This window comes from Motacilla alba, chromosome 2 (assembly GCF_015832195.1).
Source record: "Motacilla alba alba isolate MOTALB_02 chromosome 2, Motacilla_alba_V1.0_pri, whole genome shotgun sequence".
NCBI lineage: Eukaryota > Metazoa > Chordata > Aves > Passeriformes > Motacillidae > Motacilla > Motacilla alba.
Window position 1 is genome coordinate 128,432,391 of NC_052017.1, and position 18,168 is coordinate 128,450,558.

General features: G+C 40.8%; 1 protein-coding gene across 2 annotated transcripts in view; it reads left to right on the forward strand.

The window, feature by feature from the left end:
* The first annotated feature begins 1,116 nt into the window (after positions 1-1,116).
* The window catches only part of DPY19L4 (dpy-19 like 4), a 34,373-nt gene continuing 17,321 nt past the window's right edge, over positions 1,117-18,168 (forward strand). Inside the window, exons 1-11 of one of the 2 annotated variants that reach the window (XM_038127916.1) lie at positions 1,117-2,133; positions 6,399-6,506; positions 7,456-7,580; positions 8,282-8,372; positions 10,147-10,268; positions 11,123-11,268; positions 12,950-13,073; positions 13,646-13,780; positions 14,997-15,128; positions 15,217-15,315; positions 16,515-16,588. In XM_038127916.1, the coding sequence (XP_037983844.1) occupies positions 6,452-6,506; positions 7,456-7,580; positions 8,282-8,372; positions 10,147-10,268; positions 11,123-11,268; positions 12,950-13,073; positions 13,646-13,780; positions 14,997-15,128; positions 15,217-15,315; positions 16,515-16,588 (1,103 nt within the window). In that variant the 5' untranslated portion in view covers positions 1,117-2,133; positions 6,399-6,451. The other variant, XM_038127915.1, reaches the window with a different exon arrangement.

Below are 18,168 nucleotides of genomic sequence, written 5' to 3' on the forward strand. Positions count from 1 at the left end.
ATGTGCATTTTCCATGTTTTACAAAACAGCAGATGACCACAGAACCTGGCTCACTTATATCCTAGGCAAGGCAGGCATGAGCTAAAGCAATCAAAACCACTGGAAGCTGTGCTGAAATAAGATAGGAAAAAAAATTTAATAGGTGGGAAAAAATCCCAAAGGTTCTATATATCTTGTGTAACTTAATTTTCTTATGACTTCCTAGGTCCAGTTTTAAGTAATCCTTCTACATTATCATTATCCCTCAATATCCCCTCACTATTTCCTTGCAGTCCCCGTTATCAGGTAGGAGAGCACACCTTTCCAACTTTAAGCAAAAATTTGGTCCCACAAACACTTTTGTAGGCACCACACTTTGATAGAAGATATATAGCTTTGGGGAGAGAAGAATCTGAAATAATTAAAATAAGCAAAACCTCTGGATACTGACAATCCAGAACCATAAGTTAGCAGCCTGAAAACTAGCCCTACAAAAGGCTGAAATTAGGAGAATGGGTGAAATATCCACATCTGTGACCTGATTATTGAAACATTACAGATATCTTTAGGCATGGGATCTTTAACATACAAAAATATAACCTGGTTTGTTTACAAAATAAACAACTACATATTTTTTAAATTCTGTGTAATGACAAACATGCCCAGTATTAATGCACTATACTAAGGTCTGTGTCTGTCTCCTGTCAACAATCTCTAAAGGAGAGAAAGAATGATTGCTAAACTGGAAAGCATGAGTGAACTTGTAAATAAAAAGGAAAATTATGTCTGCAGGGCTTAGAAATAACATCTAAACAAAGAACAAATGCCACCATGCAGATACATGATGCATGTTTGTACAGAGAAAGCTTAGAAAAAGAACACAACATCCCTGTATTTATTCATTGTAATGTATTACAGCACAATGTTCAGGCCACATAATAAGCTGTCAAATGAAATAACTTTCATATAATATTAGCTGAAGAAAGCATTTTGGAAGATTGAAGTGCAACAGTAATAACATTTTCAACATTACCTTAACAATCATTTCAGCATGTTCATTCTGGGAGAAAGAAACTTGCATGAAAAATTATTTTTGGTTCTCCGACCTTCAAATGTTCAGTTTTTTTCCTTGGGAAAAAAAGGAAAATCGAGAGAGCAGACTGGATTTTTCGCTTCTCTGCTAACTATGCATGTAAATAACTTGATATGCATTTATAATTTTACTGAAATCAAGGTGTGGGATGATCCATATTGGAGTATCAGAAGAAAACTGAAGTTGCACAATAAATGCAACAAGGTACACTATAAAACAGCAGGTATAAAGAAGGCTTAAGAAAAAACATATAGAGCACAACTGAGCAATTGTTTATTTTATGTCTGTCCATATACTGATGGTCTGAGCACAAACATTTAAAACAATTACTGTTCTTTTCATTGCAATGACTATAGTTGCTTATTCCAGTAACTTTAGAAAACCCTACACTAACAAACAAACAGAAAACCCCAGCTCGAACACGATGCATTAGAAATGCAATGGATAATTTGTGGACCATTAAAAACTTAAGCAACTCCTTTCACTATCCAATAAATCAACAACTGCAGAAATATTTTAGATTTTATTAAAAAACGTAGGAAACTTATAAATCTCATTTTACACTCCAACAGGACACATATATTGGTTTAGTTTTTTCTTTCAGCTGCCAGACAAGCAATCAGTTTTCCAGCAGCTGCTCGGCCATTGGCCTGACTGCAGGTCAGGAGACATGCAGCCTCCAAGGGGCACTTCCCAGAAACCTCCAAGGGGCAATTCCCACAAACCTCTTCCACAGAAGAGTGACCGGTCCGGTAATCACAGAATCAATTAGGTTTGAAAAGGCCTCTGAGATCATCGAGACCAATCTCTGACCGAACACCACCATGTCAACTAGACCCTGGCACAAAGTGCCACGTCCAGTCTTTCCTGACACGCCTCCAGGGACAGTGACTCCACCACTTCCTGGGCAGCCCGTTCTAATGGCTAATCAGCCTTTCTGTGAAAATCTTCCTTCAGATGTCCAACCTAAACCTTCTCTGGCACAGCTCGAGGCCATGTCCTCTCGTTCTATCTCTGGCTGCCCGGGAAAAGACGCTCCCCTGGCTACAACCTCCTTTCAGGTAATCGTAGAGAGCCACAAGGTCACCCCCGAGCCTCCTCTTGTCCAAGCTCTCCGGGGAGGCCCGGTGCCTCTGGAGCAGGGCTGGCAGGTGCCGGGAGGTGCCGCCTCGGGGCTGCGCGGCGGGGCGGGCGACGGGGGCGCGGAGCTCCGGCAGGGCAGCCCTGAGGCCGCCCGGCAGCGCCGCGGAGCGCGCCTGCACGGTCGCTGTGCCCCGGTACGCCCCGTGCACCCCGTACACTCGCTGTGCCCCGGTACGTTCTCTGTGCCCCGTACACTCGCTGTGCTCCGGTACGCCCGGCGCGCCCGCTGTGCCCCCGTACGTTCGCTGTGCCCCCGTACATTCTCTGTGCCCCCGTACATTCGCTGTGCCCCCGTACATTCTCTGTGCCCCCGTACACTTGCTGTGCCCCGGTACGTTCGCTGTGCCCCGGTACGTTCGCTGTGCCCCGGTACGCCCGGCGCGCCTGCTGTGCCCCGGTGCGCCGCCGCTCGGCTCCGGCCGCCCCCCGCGCTCCGCAGCCGCAGTTCCGGCGGTGGGAGGAAGCGCGGGGCCGCTCCGCTCCGCTCCGCTCGCCGGGGGATGCGGGAGCACTCCCGCCCCCGCGGCCGGCGGGAGGCGGGCGGCGGCGCGGGCGGGGCGGACGCGTCGCCCCGCAGAGAGCGGCGGGGGGACCCAGCGGCGGACTGCGGGCACGGGCCGGCGATGGAGGAAGGTGAGGGGCGGCTGCTCAGGCCGCGGAGCCGGAGCCGGGCGGAGGCGGTCGGGGCCAGGCCGCGGGCTCAGGCCGGCGGTGTGGCCGCCCCTCGCGGTTTGCGCCAGGGCACGGACGGAGGTGAAACACTGGGCTGCAGGACACAGGCGGCCTCCCGGGCCCAGCCCGCCCCGGCGGCCCCTCGGGCCCCAGCCCAGCCCAAGGCAGCCCCAGGAGAGAGGCAGGGCCGGTCTCTAGGGGACGTGGGGTCTTTTTCTCTTCCCTCGCCTGGCGTTGTCTCTGGGCAGAGCGCCCGGGACAGCATCTGTGGGCTCCGTGGATGCCTCCGTGAGTGTACTTTCTCTTTGGCATCCTTCCGCATGTTTTAGTCAGTCTTCTTTCTCGTTTCGTTAAGTATTAGAGAGCATCCAGAAGAGGGCTACGAAGGTGGTGAAGGGCCTTCAGGGGAAGCTGTATGAGGAGTTCGTGAAGTCACTTGGTTTTTTCAGCCTGACGGAGACCTCCAGCTTGCTCAGGAGGGGAAGAGGAGGAGCAGATACTGATCTCTTCTCTGTAGTGACCAGTGGCAGGACCCGAGGGCCTGAAGCAGCGGATGGAGGGGTTTAGGTTGGTAATTAGGAAGAGGTTCTTTACCCAGAGGGTGGTTGGGCACTGGAACAGGCTCCCAAGGGAAGTGGATGCAGCACTAAGCCTGACCGAGTTCATGAAGCGCTTTGACAGTGCTCTCCGGCACATGGTGTGCTGTGGTGTCCTGTGCAGGGTTAAGAGCTGGACTTGGATCATCCTTGCAGGTACCTTCAACTCAGCGTATTCTATGATTCTGTTTCACTTTTAGCCCCTACACAAGCTTTTTTCTCCATGTCTTTTCAGTGCAAACCCCCTCTGTAGGGGGTATGACATGGCATTTAGTTTTTTTGGAGAAATTAGCAGAAACAAAACTGTTAATAGGTACCCAGAAAAATGTAGGAGCAAAACAAGCATATGCAAATCTGTCTCATGGCATATTCCAGCCTCCCAGCTGTTCTCAGCAGGGGTACTTACTGAGTTGCACATGCTTTCCAGATGTTTAGGAGTCTCCAGTTGCTTGTCCTCCACAACTGTGTCCATATTCTTATGAATCTGTGCAAGCTCTTGGTTTACGGAACATTCTTTGGGTAGGAGTGTTCTGCGTGAAGGTGATGTGCAATGAGCTGGTTCTTTTTAGCATGACTCATTAGGTTTGTTGGAGACCTTTTTGTATTAGAAAAGGTGAATCACTGTTCTCTATTCAGTGTGTTTGTGCACTTCACTAATAGTAGACGTCTGGCATGTTTCTCTTGGTCATCCTCTTTTCTAGACTGAGGCATCTTCAATTTGCTTCCTTGTTCCTTGTGTGGAAGCCGTTGCACAACTTAAATCACCCTCATGGCCCTTCTCTGAATGTTTCCCAGCTCTATCTTACCCTTCCTTAGATGAGAAGACAAAAATTACAGACGGGGCTCAATTAGTAGGTGATAAGTAGATGAGTATAGTGGCACAAAGTAGGAATGTTTTTCTGCAGTAGAAACACAAAAATAAGCGGAATGCATGTTTTCTGAACAAGAACTTGTTTGAACTGAGGACTTACAGGGAACTGAAAAGCAGATGAAAAATTATGTGCTGGATAGAGAGTTACTAGAGACTGTGTCATCAGTTCAAAATTCTAGATAATACTTAGTTGCTACCTTGTTTGACTTTCATATCACTTTGTTTGAAGGAGTCATTGAAGTGAAAAACAGCATTTTTCTTGTTTGTGGCAGCAGCAAGAAACAGAAGTAACACACATCTTTTTGTGTTATTGCTTTGGGGTGGAATATGTTGAGCAGTCTTCAAAACCGAGCTGAAGATCTTTTGCTGATTGAGATGTTGTTTCAGAAGTGGAATTTTAAGTAAGAGGGAAAGCTCCCTCTTACTTCTTAGGGAGCTTTCTCTTACTGCTGTAAATGCTGTACTTTATAAGTTGGTTACACTTCTGCTATGGTTCACTTCTCTGCCAAAGCAAAGGCCTTTTCCTCCAGTGCTCGCAGTGCTGTTGCTTTGGGCATAAATAGAATGACAGGGCACTCACTTGTCATTCCAAGCAGGTATCTGCCCAGTTTTGTGATCTAGGGTTTTCTTCCACTGTGCTTGATACAAATTTCTTCCACTTTATTTTGCATGGTACAAATGATTTCTTACTGTAGTGCACTTGGTGTTTGCGTTGCTGATAAACTTCTCATATACATGTCACGAAGAGATGCTGGTATACATTTCATTTTGGATTGACAAGATGATAAATGTGATACTCAACACACTAAACCTTGTGTTGTTTAGAATCTTTCCAGTTCTTGTCTTGTTTGAGAAGGTAGACATCTTCTGTTCATTCCATGGAAAATGTTACCATTGAGATCTTGGTTTGCTCAGAATGATTTATAATTTGCTCTGTTAACACACAGGTGTCCTGATACAGGCACACATTGCTTTAACCGTTTTATTTCTGTCTCTGGTTTCTAACTTTTAGATTTAATTGCCGGGAATTAAAAGTAGACTGAATTAGTATTGAAGTAATTAATATACAAACAGAGTACTTAAAAGCTTTGTTGTGTGATGTGAAGATTGACACTTCAAGTTCAAAGTTGAATGGGTTTATGAAGGAGCTGTTTTAAGTCCAGGGGAAAATAGGTGGCTGCAAAATTTCAAGCAAAGTTGGACAGTAGGTCAAACAGGAGAGCTAAAAATTTTGGAGCGTGTATTACAGTTAAACCTTTTCATTACACTTCCAGAACGACATAAATGTTGTGGAGTATATTTAATATAGGAATTATACAATACTTTTGCAATGAGTCTTTTTGTATTCACAGACCTGCAGTGTGTCAATTAGCCTTATCACCTTTCAGACTGTAAAATAAATGGACCAGGACTTCAAACTGCTGCTGCTCACAAAAAAGTGAACAGAAGCCCTTGGTCTTGTGGTGTGATCTATGTGGCTGAGCAAACTGGCTTTTAAATTATGTGTTAGACTAAATATTCATAAATCTGCTTAGTTCTAGTAGATCCAAAAGCAGAAAAAAGTGATATTACATTTACTTTATAAAAGCCTTTGCCATATAAATACTAGGCATCTGAATTTAAAAGTAATGGACTAGCCCAGTTTTTGTATTACACTGCAATAGCAGCATAAAACCAGGATGAGGAACTGGCACCAGTTTCTCCCAGTGTCTGCATCAACTTATCTAAACTACTGATTTCCTTCATTTGTGTTCACCAAATGGAATAAACCAGTTAGCTTCCAGTTTGGGTTCTGGCTAATCCCAGAGTATGGTCTCAAGAGAATACTGTTGTTTTTTCTAAGGAATAACATAAGAATTGATTTCTGTAGTGTTATATCATTATTTTAGTTGGGCATATGACATACTTTAATTGAGTCTTTGTCAAATATATCTTACATGGGGTTGAATCAGTAGCAGTAACTGGCTGCTACCTGCTGCTGTGTGGATTTCCCAATGTGATTTTATGTATTGTGTTGCAATAACTTGAAAAAAAATGTCTTCAGGGGCAGCAGACCTGCGACAGAGAAAGAAACAAAACTGCACAGCATCTGACAAAATGGCTCCAGAGGAGAGAAACAAAGAAAATTCAAAGCTGGGAAGGTCGCCAAAATGTAAGCTACAGAATTTTTAGCTGACTTTTGATTGTTTTTTTCATTATTCTCTTACATTTTATGGGAAGATATTTGTAGCACGGTAATTTATAACAGACTGACTTTGAATTAAGTTTTTGAATATTTCAAGGGAAAACAGGCATGCACATTGGAGTACTTTAATAATGACGTTTTATGTGTTGGAGAGTGAAGTGGTAGTCTTGGACCGTTTCAGGCTTGGGGAGGTAGAGGCAGGGGAGTTAAGAAATTTACTATTACTATTTGCATACAAATAAATATTTTTATTGCTCCTGGAATGATCTTCTAGTTGGAAACTCATGCCATGAAGTAATGGTACTGAAATAAGAACAAAGTGTCCTTACAGCTTTTCAAGAAACAGAGCTAAAACTAGGCATAATTTTAGGCAAGTGCTCACCAAGCTACCAACAGCTTTTATGTTCAAAGTACATACTAACTCAAGGGAGATACAGGTGAAGTAGACACCCTTTGAATGAGTTAGGTAAAATTCAGATTCGTTCGTTCTTACATTCAAAAGCAGAATGGAAAATAGAATGTCTCAGAAATTATGTTAGATGCAGTATGCCACCTCTGTCTGTTGATGTCTTTGAGACGTTTGGGTGTTTTGGGTAGAATCTAGAGTTTGCTCTATTTATCCGGAAGAGGAATTCATTCTTGGAATTCATTTGACAGCAAAGCTTGCTGGAGAAAACTTGCAGTGTAGTGTGTTGAACATTTTGTCTGAAGGTCCTATGAACCTATGATAACAACTGGGAAAGAAAACTACAGGACAGAAGTAACAAACCAGTTTTCAGTGTATCTGTGCTGCTGATGGTATGATAATTCTCATGCCAGTAAGTTCACTTGTTCAGAAATAAGAGTCATGTGTAGGATGTACTGTTTGTTTCCCAATCCTCTGGACTATTGTAGCTTTTCCACTGTTCATTTTCAGATATGTTAATCCAGCGTTTCGCAAAACTTTTCTTTGGCTGTCTGGCGGCAGTCACCAGCGGAATGATGTATGCTGTGTACCTCTCTACATATCATGAACGGAAATTCTGGTTTTCCAGCAGGCAGGTAAAGATAAACTACTGAAACAAAAGCCAGATTGTGTCCTTGAAATCAAATCTGATCCATGTCATGTTGAAACTACTTGCAGTCCTGTGTCCTTCTACTGAGGCCTCTGTCTTTGAAACAGCTTATTTTTTTTTTTGTCTTCTTTATTTTCTTTTTTTTTTCCTCCTGCTAACAGTTGTCATGGCTTGTCATGCTTTTGTATGTTTTTCCATGCCACCCTTTGTCCTTAAAATACCTTTCTAAAATATGAAAAAATAACTGAAGCATACTGGGGTTGCAGAAGCTACTCAACAGGAATATGTTGGGGTGGGCTTTTTGGGGTGGGTTTTTTTTTGTATTTGTTTTTGGATTTGGGGGGGGGACGGTTTGTGGTTTTTGGTTGTTTGGTTTTGTTTCCTTAAGAACTCCATTATTAAGTGAAGTGCAGAAAGTCGAATGAAATTCGGGTTTGTGAACATGAAAAGATCCTGTGGATTTTGGGCTGACTTACAACGTGGATTTGAGTTGCTCTGATTCCAAGCATGTTTGCTAAATTACAGAGAGCCCTATGTACCTGATGGAAATGCTGTGAAGATTAATGTTTTGTGGAATATTTTGAAGATGTACAATGAAGTCATAATCATGTACTGTGTTACAAAAACAGTCTGTCTGAAAATATATTGACTTCTCTGGAAAGAGATTAATTTTTTTTTTTTTTCTAGGAACTTGAACGAGAAATTACATTTCAGGGTGACAGTGCCATTTATTACTCATTCTATAAAGAACTGCTAAAGGCTCCTTCCTTTGAAAGAGGTACAAAACTCATTTGTTTTATTAGCTTTGAAAAGTCCTGTTCACTTTGAAGACAGTAAAAAGCTCCTGCAGACTGGGAAGACTAATTTTATTCTCTTATGTAGGTATATTGGTCAGATTAATTAAAAACCACACGCTGTCCTAACTTTTCAGTGCCTTTTCAAAAACAGTATTCAACTATCCCGTATTCCAGCAGATTGCCTTTAATCGATACTCTAGGTAGGGTTAATATTACTCTTATTATGCCCTGTATCAAAGTTATCATTGGGTTTGCCTGTGTCACAACAGTGGACTTTTCTGCCATGTAAATATAATTTATGTTGAATTTAGGAATGAGGGATGAAAATTACTGTTTTCCATCCTCTGTCAGAAGACAGAACAGTTTCTGTCACAAGCTGATCTGCTCCATCCTGTCCCTGCCAGAAGTTTTTAATCTTGTCAGCTGTGATGAATAGATGCTGATGAGCACTGAGTGGTGGGGACAGAAAGGCAGAGGAAGGAGAACAGACTGGGTGACAGTGATATCTCCTTCCTTTGTGCTCCTTCTCTTTACCCTGCACTGCCTCTGGAGCTGTCTGACCTTGGGTCCCTAAACCAAAAGGAAACTAAAGCAGTGAAAAGAAGAAGGAGCACTTCCATGCTTGTTCAGGGAGTTCAGAATGCACTGCATTAGCATGGGGCTGGAACTCAGGAGAGAAGAGGATGAACTGCCCTGTCTTGCAGTGGTCAGCCACTGAATTAGTTCAGTCCCTTTGTGAAACCTCACTGAAGCCAGTAAAACTAAATTTTGTGGTTAGTGTTTTATTGGTTGAGCAGTGTTCCAGCTGAAATGTAGCACATCAGCAATATCTGAGGTCTTTGGTACATTCAGTGCCTCGTGTCCTCTGGGGGTATTGCCCGTGCTGTGAGTGGATGGACTGCATGCCTCATTCAGGGATGCTGTCTCTGCAAACAGGTAGACTTGTGTCTACCAGATGTTACAAGGCATCCATTCCTTAAGAGGGTACTACAGCTGTGCTGAAGCCAGTTGTAAGTCCTGAAAGACCTGGTTTGGCCTACAGAGAACCAACTGCAGACCATACACCAGGATATGCTCAGAGCTGGAAACAGTTGTCTGGTGTGACTGTTGCATTGCTTTTGAGGCTTTTGTTCTCCCCCATATCTTGATTTGGGTTGTGTTTGCTCTTCCCTCTATTGTTCTAAGTATTGACAAGTCTTTTCTTTATTTATAACATTTTGGAATGATCTTGGAATGATCCTTCAAGTATGGCAGCTTCAATTCCATCTTAACCCCATAGAAAGGCACATTGTGTTTGGCGAAGGATTCTTAGAAATCTCAGAAACGCAGAGCTGAAAGGGGTGATGAGGCAGTCATACCTGACGTCCTTCTGGAGACAGGTTTAACACATCCTGCTCATCCCTGTTAGATCTGTCTCACTCCTTAAGATCTTCCTGTGAAGGTGATTTATAGGCATGTAGTTCCAGGACTGCATCACTGTGTTACTGAAAAGACTGTGCTTCAGATGATAAGTTTTGGGCCTTCTATTTAAAGACTAGATGAAAAAAGGGTAATAACTTTCTAGCTAGATCAGTAGGTGGAATGACATCTAACACAGAAGTTTCTCCTTCCTTTTAAACTACGTGTGGTGAATCAGTCAGTAGCTTTAATGATCACATCTTATTCTCCCTGCCTTTGAATACACTTTAGCCTCTTTTAGGAACAGCAGTAGCAAGTGATTCCAGGAATATTTTTTTTTTTTTTTTTTGTCTGTAGGTGTTTATGAATTGACACACAACAATAAGACAGTATCACTGAAGACCATAAATGCTGTCCAGCAAATGACTTTGTATCCGGAGTTGATTGCCAGTGTTTTATATCAAGCATCTGGTAGCGAAGTATGTGCATTTCTCCTACTTTCTGTACTTGCATTATGTTTGTGTCTCTGTGTGTGTGTATGAGACTTTCTGTGCTGTGTCCAACTAATACATACATTTCTTGTTGAATGAGTTGAGCTAAGGCTCTCACCAGGTCCAGATTCTCCTCAATTCTGATCAGTCTCTGGCATAGGATTTTGGGGGTTTAACACTAAGCAGTAACTTTTTCTGTTATTCTTTACTTCTACAGACTGCATAGAAATGTCAGCAGTATATGTGCTATCCATTAAAAACAGGAAAGTTAGTTAACTCCTTTGGAGTACAAATCTGTTATAGTGGTACCTGTCTGCCCATTCTCAGAGGGAGAAACACTTCTGTAGATTAACCTTTTTTCAGTTTCTGCTCTATTCAGGCTTTCTTCTGCTTATGCTGCGAGCTTGTATCCTCTCTCATTATCTTTTCTTTTTTGTTATTTACTTATTTTGGAACCATTTTTGCCACATCTTTACTTCTTCAAGTTCTTCCCTTTTATTGTAACTTCTTCTAGTAGTTACTTCTGAACTTTATATCCCACTGTAGCATAGATTTATTAAATCTGACACATAGAGTGTTCAACCTGAAGCAAATTCAAAAATCATGGCACTGGCAAGCTGAGTCCTGAAGTGTGCACTTAATTCACGCTGCTTTGTTCTTCCCCGTGTTTTATTTGAGCCCCAAATAAAAGCATGCCCACTACTTTTCTAAAATAGGAGGCATCTCTTACCTGTTTGTAAAGCACCTAGCACATTGTTAGCAGTAACAAATTGTAAATAGTAATAATTTCCAGCTTCAGCTCAGTTGCCACTATGTCTCTTCGTTTTTATTTGTAATTTCAGGAAGTTATTGAACCAGTGTATTTCTACATTGGTATAGTTTTTGGACTGCAGGGAATTTATGTGACTGCATTGTTTGTAACCAGTTGGGTTATGAGTGGGACTTGGCTGGCAGGAATGCTGACTGTAGCATGGTTCATTATTAACAGGTAAGAAAAACATCTTTATACAATCTAGTTTGTCAATAAGGAATTTTAAAATATTAGTGGATTGAAGTGATTTTAATTAGTGGATTGAAATGCTTTTATTAAGCTTTGTGTTCTCACTGTGAGAGCAAAATCTTACGGTGAATAGAAAACATTTCCAAGAGATTAATTGATTCTCATGATGATTTTTTTTAATGGAAAGGCCTCCAATGTTGTCCAAACCATCCACATTACCAGTTGAACTGACTTTATGTGTGTGTGTGAATACAAGAGTATTCACACACAATTTCATTTTTCAAAAATATTCCTCAGAAGGTTTGGTTTTGTGCTGATGAAGAATGAAGACAAATGTCCAAAACGTCTGTAAAACAGAGCTGCACTCTCTGGCCAGCTCTAAATGTTGTGACAGTTGTCCGGTAGCATAGAAAGAAATGATCAAGTGCATTTTTTTGGTAAAGAATATTTGATTTTTTTTTAATCTTCTTTTTGTAGTGGGTTTTTCTGCAAAGTGGAATTTTCTTAGATGATCTTAACATCAAGACTTTTTTATTTTAAAGCAGTTCACTTGGAATTCCCCTTCCCCTTATAAAGTGCCACAATAATAGGGAGCCTCATTTGAGCAGTGAAAACCTATGTTCGTGCTCTTGGTTTGTCACCATGGAGCTCTGGGGCTTTCTGTGAACTTGAGAGCACTTGAAATAAAAGAACTATGGAGCAAAATGTTAGAGATATACCTTTAAAGTTGAACTGTTGGGAAGCATCTTCTAGGAGTGTGAAGTCATCATGACAGAATCTGTGATTAGTAGCTGAAAATACTGTTCATCAAGCTGGTGTGAACAGTGGAAAGTAGGAAAAATGGTGGATAAATCTGTGATTTTTTTCCAGCAGTGAATAAGATAAAACAGTGTCAACAAAATGAACGGTTTAGTAGTTAAAAAAGCTCTGAATAAGCCTCTGTAAGAGGCTTCAGAGGAAAAAATGAAAGGTAATACTTTTAAATACCTAAATGATAAAGGAGCTTGAGGCTCCTTTTTAAAGGCATAGTAGACACAAAGCAGATTGTGTACCTCTGAGACTGATGCCTTTGATTACATTTGAAAGCGTGGCTTGTGCTTCTGAGTCACTTTAGCACTTTTAGAAACTTTCACCTACACCTCCAATTGTGTGGATACTGTCAAGTCATTCCATGAGAAAACCCTGCATGCTCCCCATCCGTCTTTAATCTCTTGTTTTGCTGGGCAGAATTTTTCCCTGTAGACAAAATATTTGCTGCTGCTGCTGTGTGGGAGCACCAGTTAGTATCCTGTGTTGTGCTCAACAGCCTAAATCACTTGTTTAAAACATATTGTATGAGAAATGAAAGGAATCTTTTCTCTCAGCTATGAGCTGATTTTCATTGCAGGTCAGAAAAGGCTCGAGGCAGATGCTTTTTGGCTTCAGTCCTATAAGTGCCAGCTAACACGGAAACCTGCTAAATGGATGCATAAAGATTGGGCCTTTCACACTGTTACTAAATTGGTGAACTGTATCAGCAGCAAAATTGTGTCAGTGTTACTTTGCACCAAAATCAGGAAAAGTTTGCTTGCAAGGCCACATTTACAGCTAGAAGTGGCATTTAGGCTTTCCTTGATATTTTTGTACAACAAATATTTTAATATATTTGTTTCTTTGTACTTTATTCTAGGACAGACACAACAAGAATTGATTATTCCATACCATCAAGAGAAAACTGGGCTTTGCCATATTTTGCATGTCAAGTAGCAGCTCTCACAGGCTATTTAAAAAAGAACCTAAACTGTTCTGCTGAGGTAAAGCAAAATTAGTTTCTTAATAAAAAGCTGTGGGTAAAACTGTACCCTAGGTTAGTTACTTCTGCTATTGTTGCCTTCTGCCTTTCTGGGCAGAAAACAGTAGAAGTTTTGTTTCTTCTTTTCAAAAGAGCCAGTTGGATTTCACCTAGGCATGTGCAGTTTTTGCTAAACAACTTATGCCCTACCTTGTTATGCCCCCAGGAGTGTTCAGAGACAGCAGTGTGGTAATGGGCTGTGTGCTGCTTGTTTTTGAATAAACTGAGGCAGAATTTTTCTCATGTAAACTGTTTTCTGAAGAAGGTGGTTATTACTTTGGTAATACCCTGGTCAGGTCTTACCCTGACTCTGTCTTAAAAATATTTCTTCTGATTGGCTTGAAATGTTTTTGAATGCTTCAGTAATTACTTTCTTTCATCTGAAAGTTAAGCACGTCTGAAGTCAGTATTTTAATTATTTCCCAAAACAATAATTAATTTCCGTAGTTTATGTTTCAATGACCTCTCAGTTACTTGGTCACACACATGCATGGGTACAAAATTAATGCTTTTTCTTTTCTTTTTTCCTTCTAGAAGTTTTGTTATCTTTTGGTGAACGCCTCAACATATACCTTCATGATGATGTGGGAATACAGTCATTATCTCCTGTTTGTCCAGGCTGTTTCTCTTTTCCTGCTAGACAGCTTTGCCCTAGCACAGACAGAGAAGGTATTGGAACTTTTCAGCCTCCTGTCAGTTGGGGACTTACAGGCAGCCTCTGAGGTGCCTGCCATTCATGCTGCTCAGGAGCTCCAGAGGGCATAAGGCTGAGTGATGAGTGTCTTGCAGCCTGGGCCCAGCTGAAGTGCATGTGATATCCATCAGAAGAATAAAATAACTTCAAACTGAGCCTCTTTTGGACTGCCGTGTTTGGGATAGAAACTACACAAAGCTTCTGAGACCTGAAACATCCTTGGAGAGCTAAAAGAGTGATGAATGATATTCCTTCGTTTTGGGCTAGCTGCCTCTTTTCTTTCTCCTATTCACAGCAGGGTGGGCAGACCAAAGAAGTGCTTTGCTGGCTCTGTGCAGTTAAAGGGCTCATTTTCACCCTCTGGCCTGTCCTGCACTCCTTTGCCAATAAATAGACTAGACAGATGTTGAAGGCAAATTGATTTTTGAGTACAAGAAAGTATTTAAATTTATTCTGCAAAATGATTCTTAGAAATATTGCAACAATAAGGTGTTTTTAGGCTGCCTGTTGCAGTTGTAAATATGCTTCTTTGTACATGCATGCCTTTTGGTTTTGTTTGATATCAAACTGCACGCAATTCTAACTCTTCACCTCTTCTTTCAGTTTCTTTTTATTCTGTTCCTTAGCAGTGGGAAGTGTTTGATCTATTGTAGTTCAAAGCAGAGTGTATAAGGAAGAAAATGGGTCTTTTGGTAAAAGTCTGAAGAATCAAGCATCAAGGTTTATAACATCTGCTTATCAAGTAGTAAATAACAGCAAGTATAGATAACAGTCTGAATATTCATTCCTCAGACAGGTTAATGAACAAGTTATTTTGAGGGCAAGGAAAACACCTGTTTACAGGTGAACTCTGTCACAAACTGTGTGTTCTTACTTGTGCCTTGTAGTTACTGCTTTGTACTGCATCACAGGGGGGTGTTACTGAATGGGAGACCTGGTAAAATACTTCTGTTTCTGGCATTTTTACAGAATTCTTGTGAAGTAATTGTCCTTTAGTTACTGAGCCTGACCAGGATCATTTTCATTTCAATGCTTTCCAGAGCCAAATGGTACCCTGCTAGATTCATAAGTTGAAGGATTGAGATCCATTAATCCCCTGATTAACAGAGGAAGTGAGCTATCTACTGATCTAAGAAACAGGATTTATATCCACTGTGGTTTTATTTTATTGTTCATTTTTTTCTTCAACAGGTGCACGAGGTATACAGAATCTACCTGTTTTCTGTCATCGTGGGGTACCTTCTGCAGTTTGAAAATTCAGCCTTACTAGTGTCACCATTACTGAGTCTTGTGGTAGCTTTAATGCTCTCCAAATCCCTTCAGGTAAGTAGACTTTCTTCTAACCCTGAGTGTAGTTTTAAAATTTAAACTGAACTCCAAAATTATACAGCATTCTTTAAATATTTTGCAGATGAATATGAAAAAAAGCACATTTGTGTCAAGATTGCTGAAAATAATGTATGTTTATTTGGTACTTACAGTAGCGGTGACACTAAACTTCTTATTAAAGGTAAGATTCCTCTGAAAGAGTGATTTTAATTTCAGAATCTAAATGGAAAGTTGCAGATGCATCTTGAAAAATGTTTTGAAATGTTGCTTATCTTATTGATATGACAGTTCATAGCTTAATTCATAGTTAATATGAGTACAAAAAATTGAGTAATTTGTAGCAACTCAAACAGCTTTGTCTTGTTGGGGTTTTGGTCTTCTGGGTTGAAACCATATAGAAATACTCTTTAAAAGACATTTTATCTGTTTTATAAATACGGAGTTTGTTATAACTTGAAGGGCCTTTACAAACTAGTCTGAATAGTAAAACAGTATTCTTGTGCATGGTGACACAATAGCCAGGAGCAAGTGTGAGTGGTCTTAGGATAGATATTAATTTTCAATTACATTTCAAGTAGAACATGGTAACAGAGGCTTTCACTTTGTGTAGGGGTCAGTTAGGAGTTGAGATTACACAGTGGGATTTTAGCCTGGTCTTGTATTTTGATTAGCAATTCCCTCTTGCTGGCCTTTTACACATATTACTGTGCTTTTCTTCTATGTCTCCAACTCACCATGGTTGTCTTAATTAACAGTATTAACTTAAAAGTAAAGAAACTACTGAACCCTAGAAGGCTTGAAAGAATGCTCACATGTAATTGTTTTCCTGTGCCATTCAGAATGACTAGCCTTGCTGTATCTCCAGGAAAATAAAATCCAACCTTGAAAAATATATGTTAAATTACAGTTACGAGTAAGTTACAGAACTTTAGGCAGCTCAGAGAGTCTGTGTGAAGATTACAAATGCTCATGACTTCTGCTCAGCTGCAGTCCTATTTTCTAAGGACTCAGCTGCAGTCCTGTTTTCCAAGGGCAGCACTCTTAGGCTTGCTTGGGAGTAAGTCTGGGTCTGTTTTTCATGATCCTTTTTACACTGCTCAGTAGTCTTTTGACAGCTTATTGGCAGCTTTTCACTTGCCCTCCTGGTGTGGTATGGTAGTGGAATGACGGGAATAATATTGTCAAGGAAACCCTAAATGTAGATTTATTGAAGATCTACAATGCAATAGCAGTACCTTAATTAGTGCACTTAATCCATTTTGTTAGTTTTAATAAATCTTAAGTAGTTGATAGTTACCTGACGTTTTGTAGTCTGAATGACTACAGTGAAAACTGCTTCCAGCATTTTGTGTGATTTTTCTCTGCTAAATTAATTTTCAGATGTTCATTCCTCATAAAGAAAATGAGCATTTGCTGAAGTTCATTGAAGTAAAACTTGGCTTAAACACAACTAAGTAAGTTTATTTAAACTTTTACACCTCCCAAGATATCCAAACTTCTGAGACTGCTCTGAGAAGTGTAACATTTCAGTGGCTTGTGAGAGTTTTATAGATGAGCTAGGGAAATAGTTTAGGTATTTGTTGTCTGGTTTTAAGATTGAAGTAAAAAAAATAATGCACATACAGAATTTACTTAGGCCATTGAGATTTCTGAGGCACTTCAGTATTTTTCATGCCTTAGGGTGAAAGCATTTAATGGATTTTTGTTCTCTTGTGATGTTGAAGAGTGAAAACTTTCTGTATCCTGTCTAGTGTTTCTAATAAGACTTGAAAGCAAAGATAATAGGGTAAAGGTGGCAGTATGAGCTTTTTATAGCCTGGAAAAAAGGCTCTGGAAAGAGTCTTGAACTATTGATACTATCTCAAAAGAGGCTTGGGTTGTGGGTACTCCCAGTATTCCCTGTATATTTTGGAATAAATTAGGACAAGGGACATCTTAAAAGTCAGAGGGAATTGTAATTCTAAGAAAAAACATTAGTATCTGTAAAAGAGTTGGATGTTGGACTGCAAGAAGATGTCATGGCAACAGATTTTCTGGAAAACTTCCAATGGAGTGTTAGTAAGGACTGACACACTCCTGGACCCGAGCCAAGACTTGCAATTCTGTGCAGCAATTGGAGCTCTCTCTGAAGAACTGCATCTCTCTTACAAAAAACTACTTCACAGCCTTTCAGGGGAACAAGTGGAAAATGACATCACGCCCAACTGAAACTGTTGGGGAACTTTTGGAAGACAAGATGTAGTGATGTTGACTACGATGCAGTGTTTATCACACACACATACCCATTCCTAAGTGTTTTGCAAGAAAAGAAGGGACTCTTGGTCAGGATTGCAGTTTATTCAGCTCCCAGGTATTAATGGATTTCCCTCTTTTTCCCCCTGGGGCCTTGCTAAATATCACTTTTCAGACTGTCAGACTCTGCAATGAAGCCTGAAATTGAGACAAACTGGGTGCCTTTACGCCTGGAACACTGTGTAACCATGTATTGGAATTATGATTTGCAGCACAAGAGCTTCAAGATCTGTCTTTTAAGGCCAGCTGGGACATGTCCAGCTGTTAATCTTTAAACCGATTCTGTCTAATTGAAAGTGGTTCTGTCCTCTAGTCTTCCCTTGGGAGAAAATGAAAGAGGGAGGGAAGCAAAACAAAGACAAGAATGCATTCACAGCACCACATGCTGCACCAGCTCCAGTTGAGAATACACACTGACAGTGCTTCTGAGCAGAGTGTATTATCTTCCTGCTTGCTAACTGAGAAAGAAGAATGATTAAGTGGCTTCAGCTACAGAACTAGAATTTTAACATTAAGGATTTTATTCCTGGCAGTGTCTCAGGTTTCTTTATGATCTCAGATGACCGCTTTCCTTTCTTCATCTCCTTGTTTGGAATGAGGACAAACATACCTTCTTGCATCAGTATCTCTAAAATCTTAATCCACCGTGACAAGAAGATTCTTTTGGTCCCCATAATGGAGTTATGTAGGAGGTTGGGCTTTTGTGATAGAAAGGATTTGTAGTCTGGTCTCTTCAGATCAC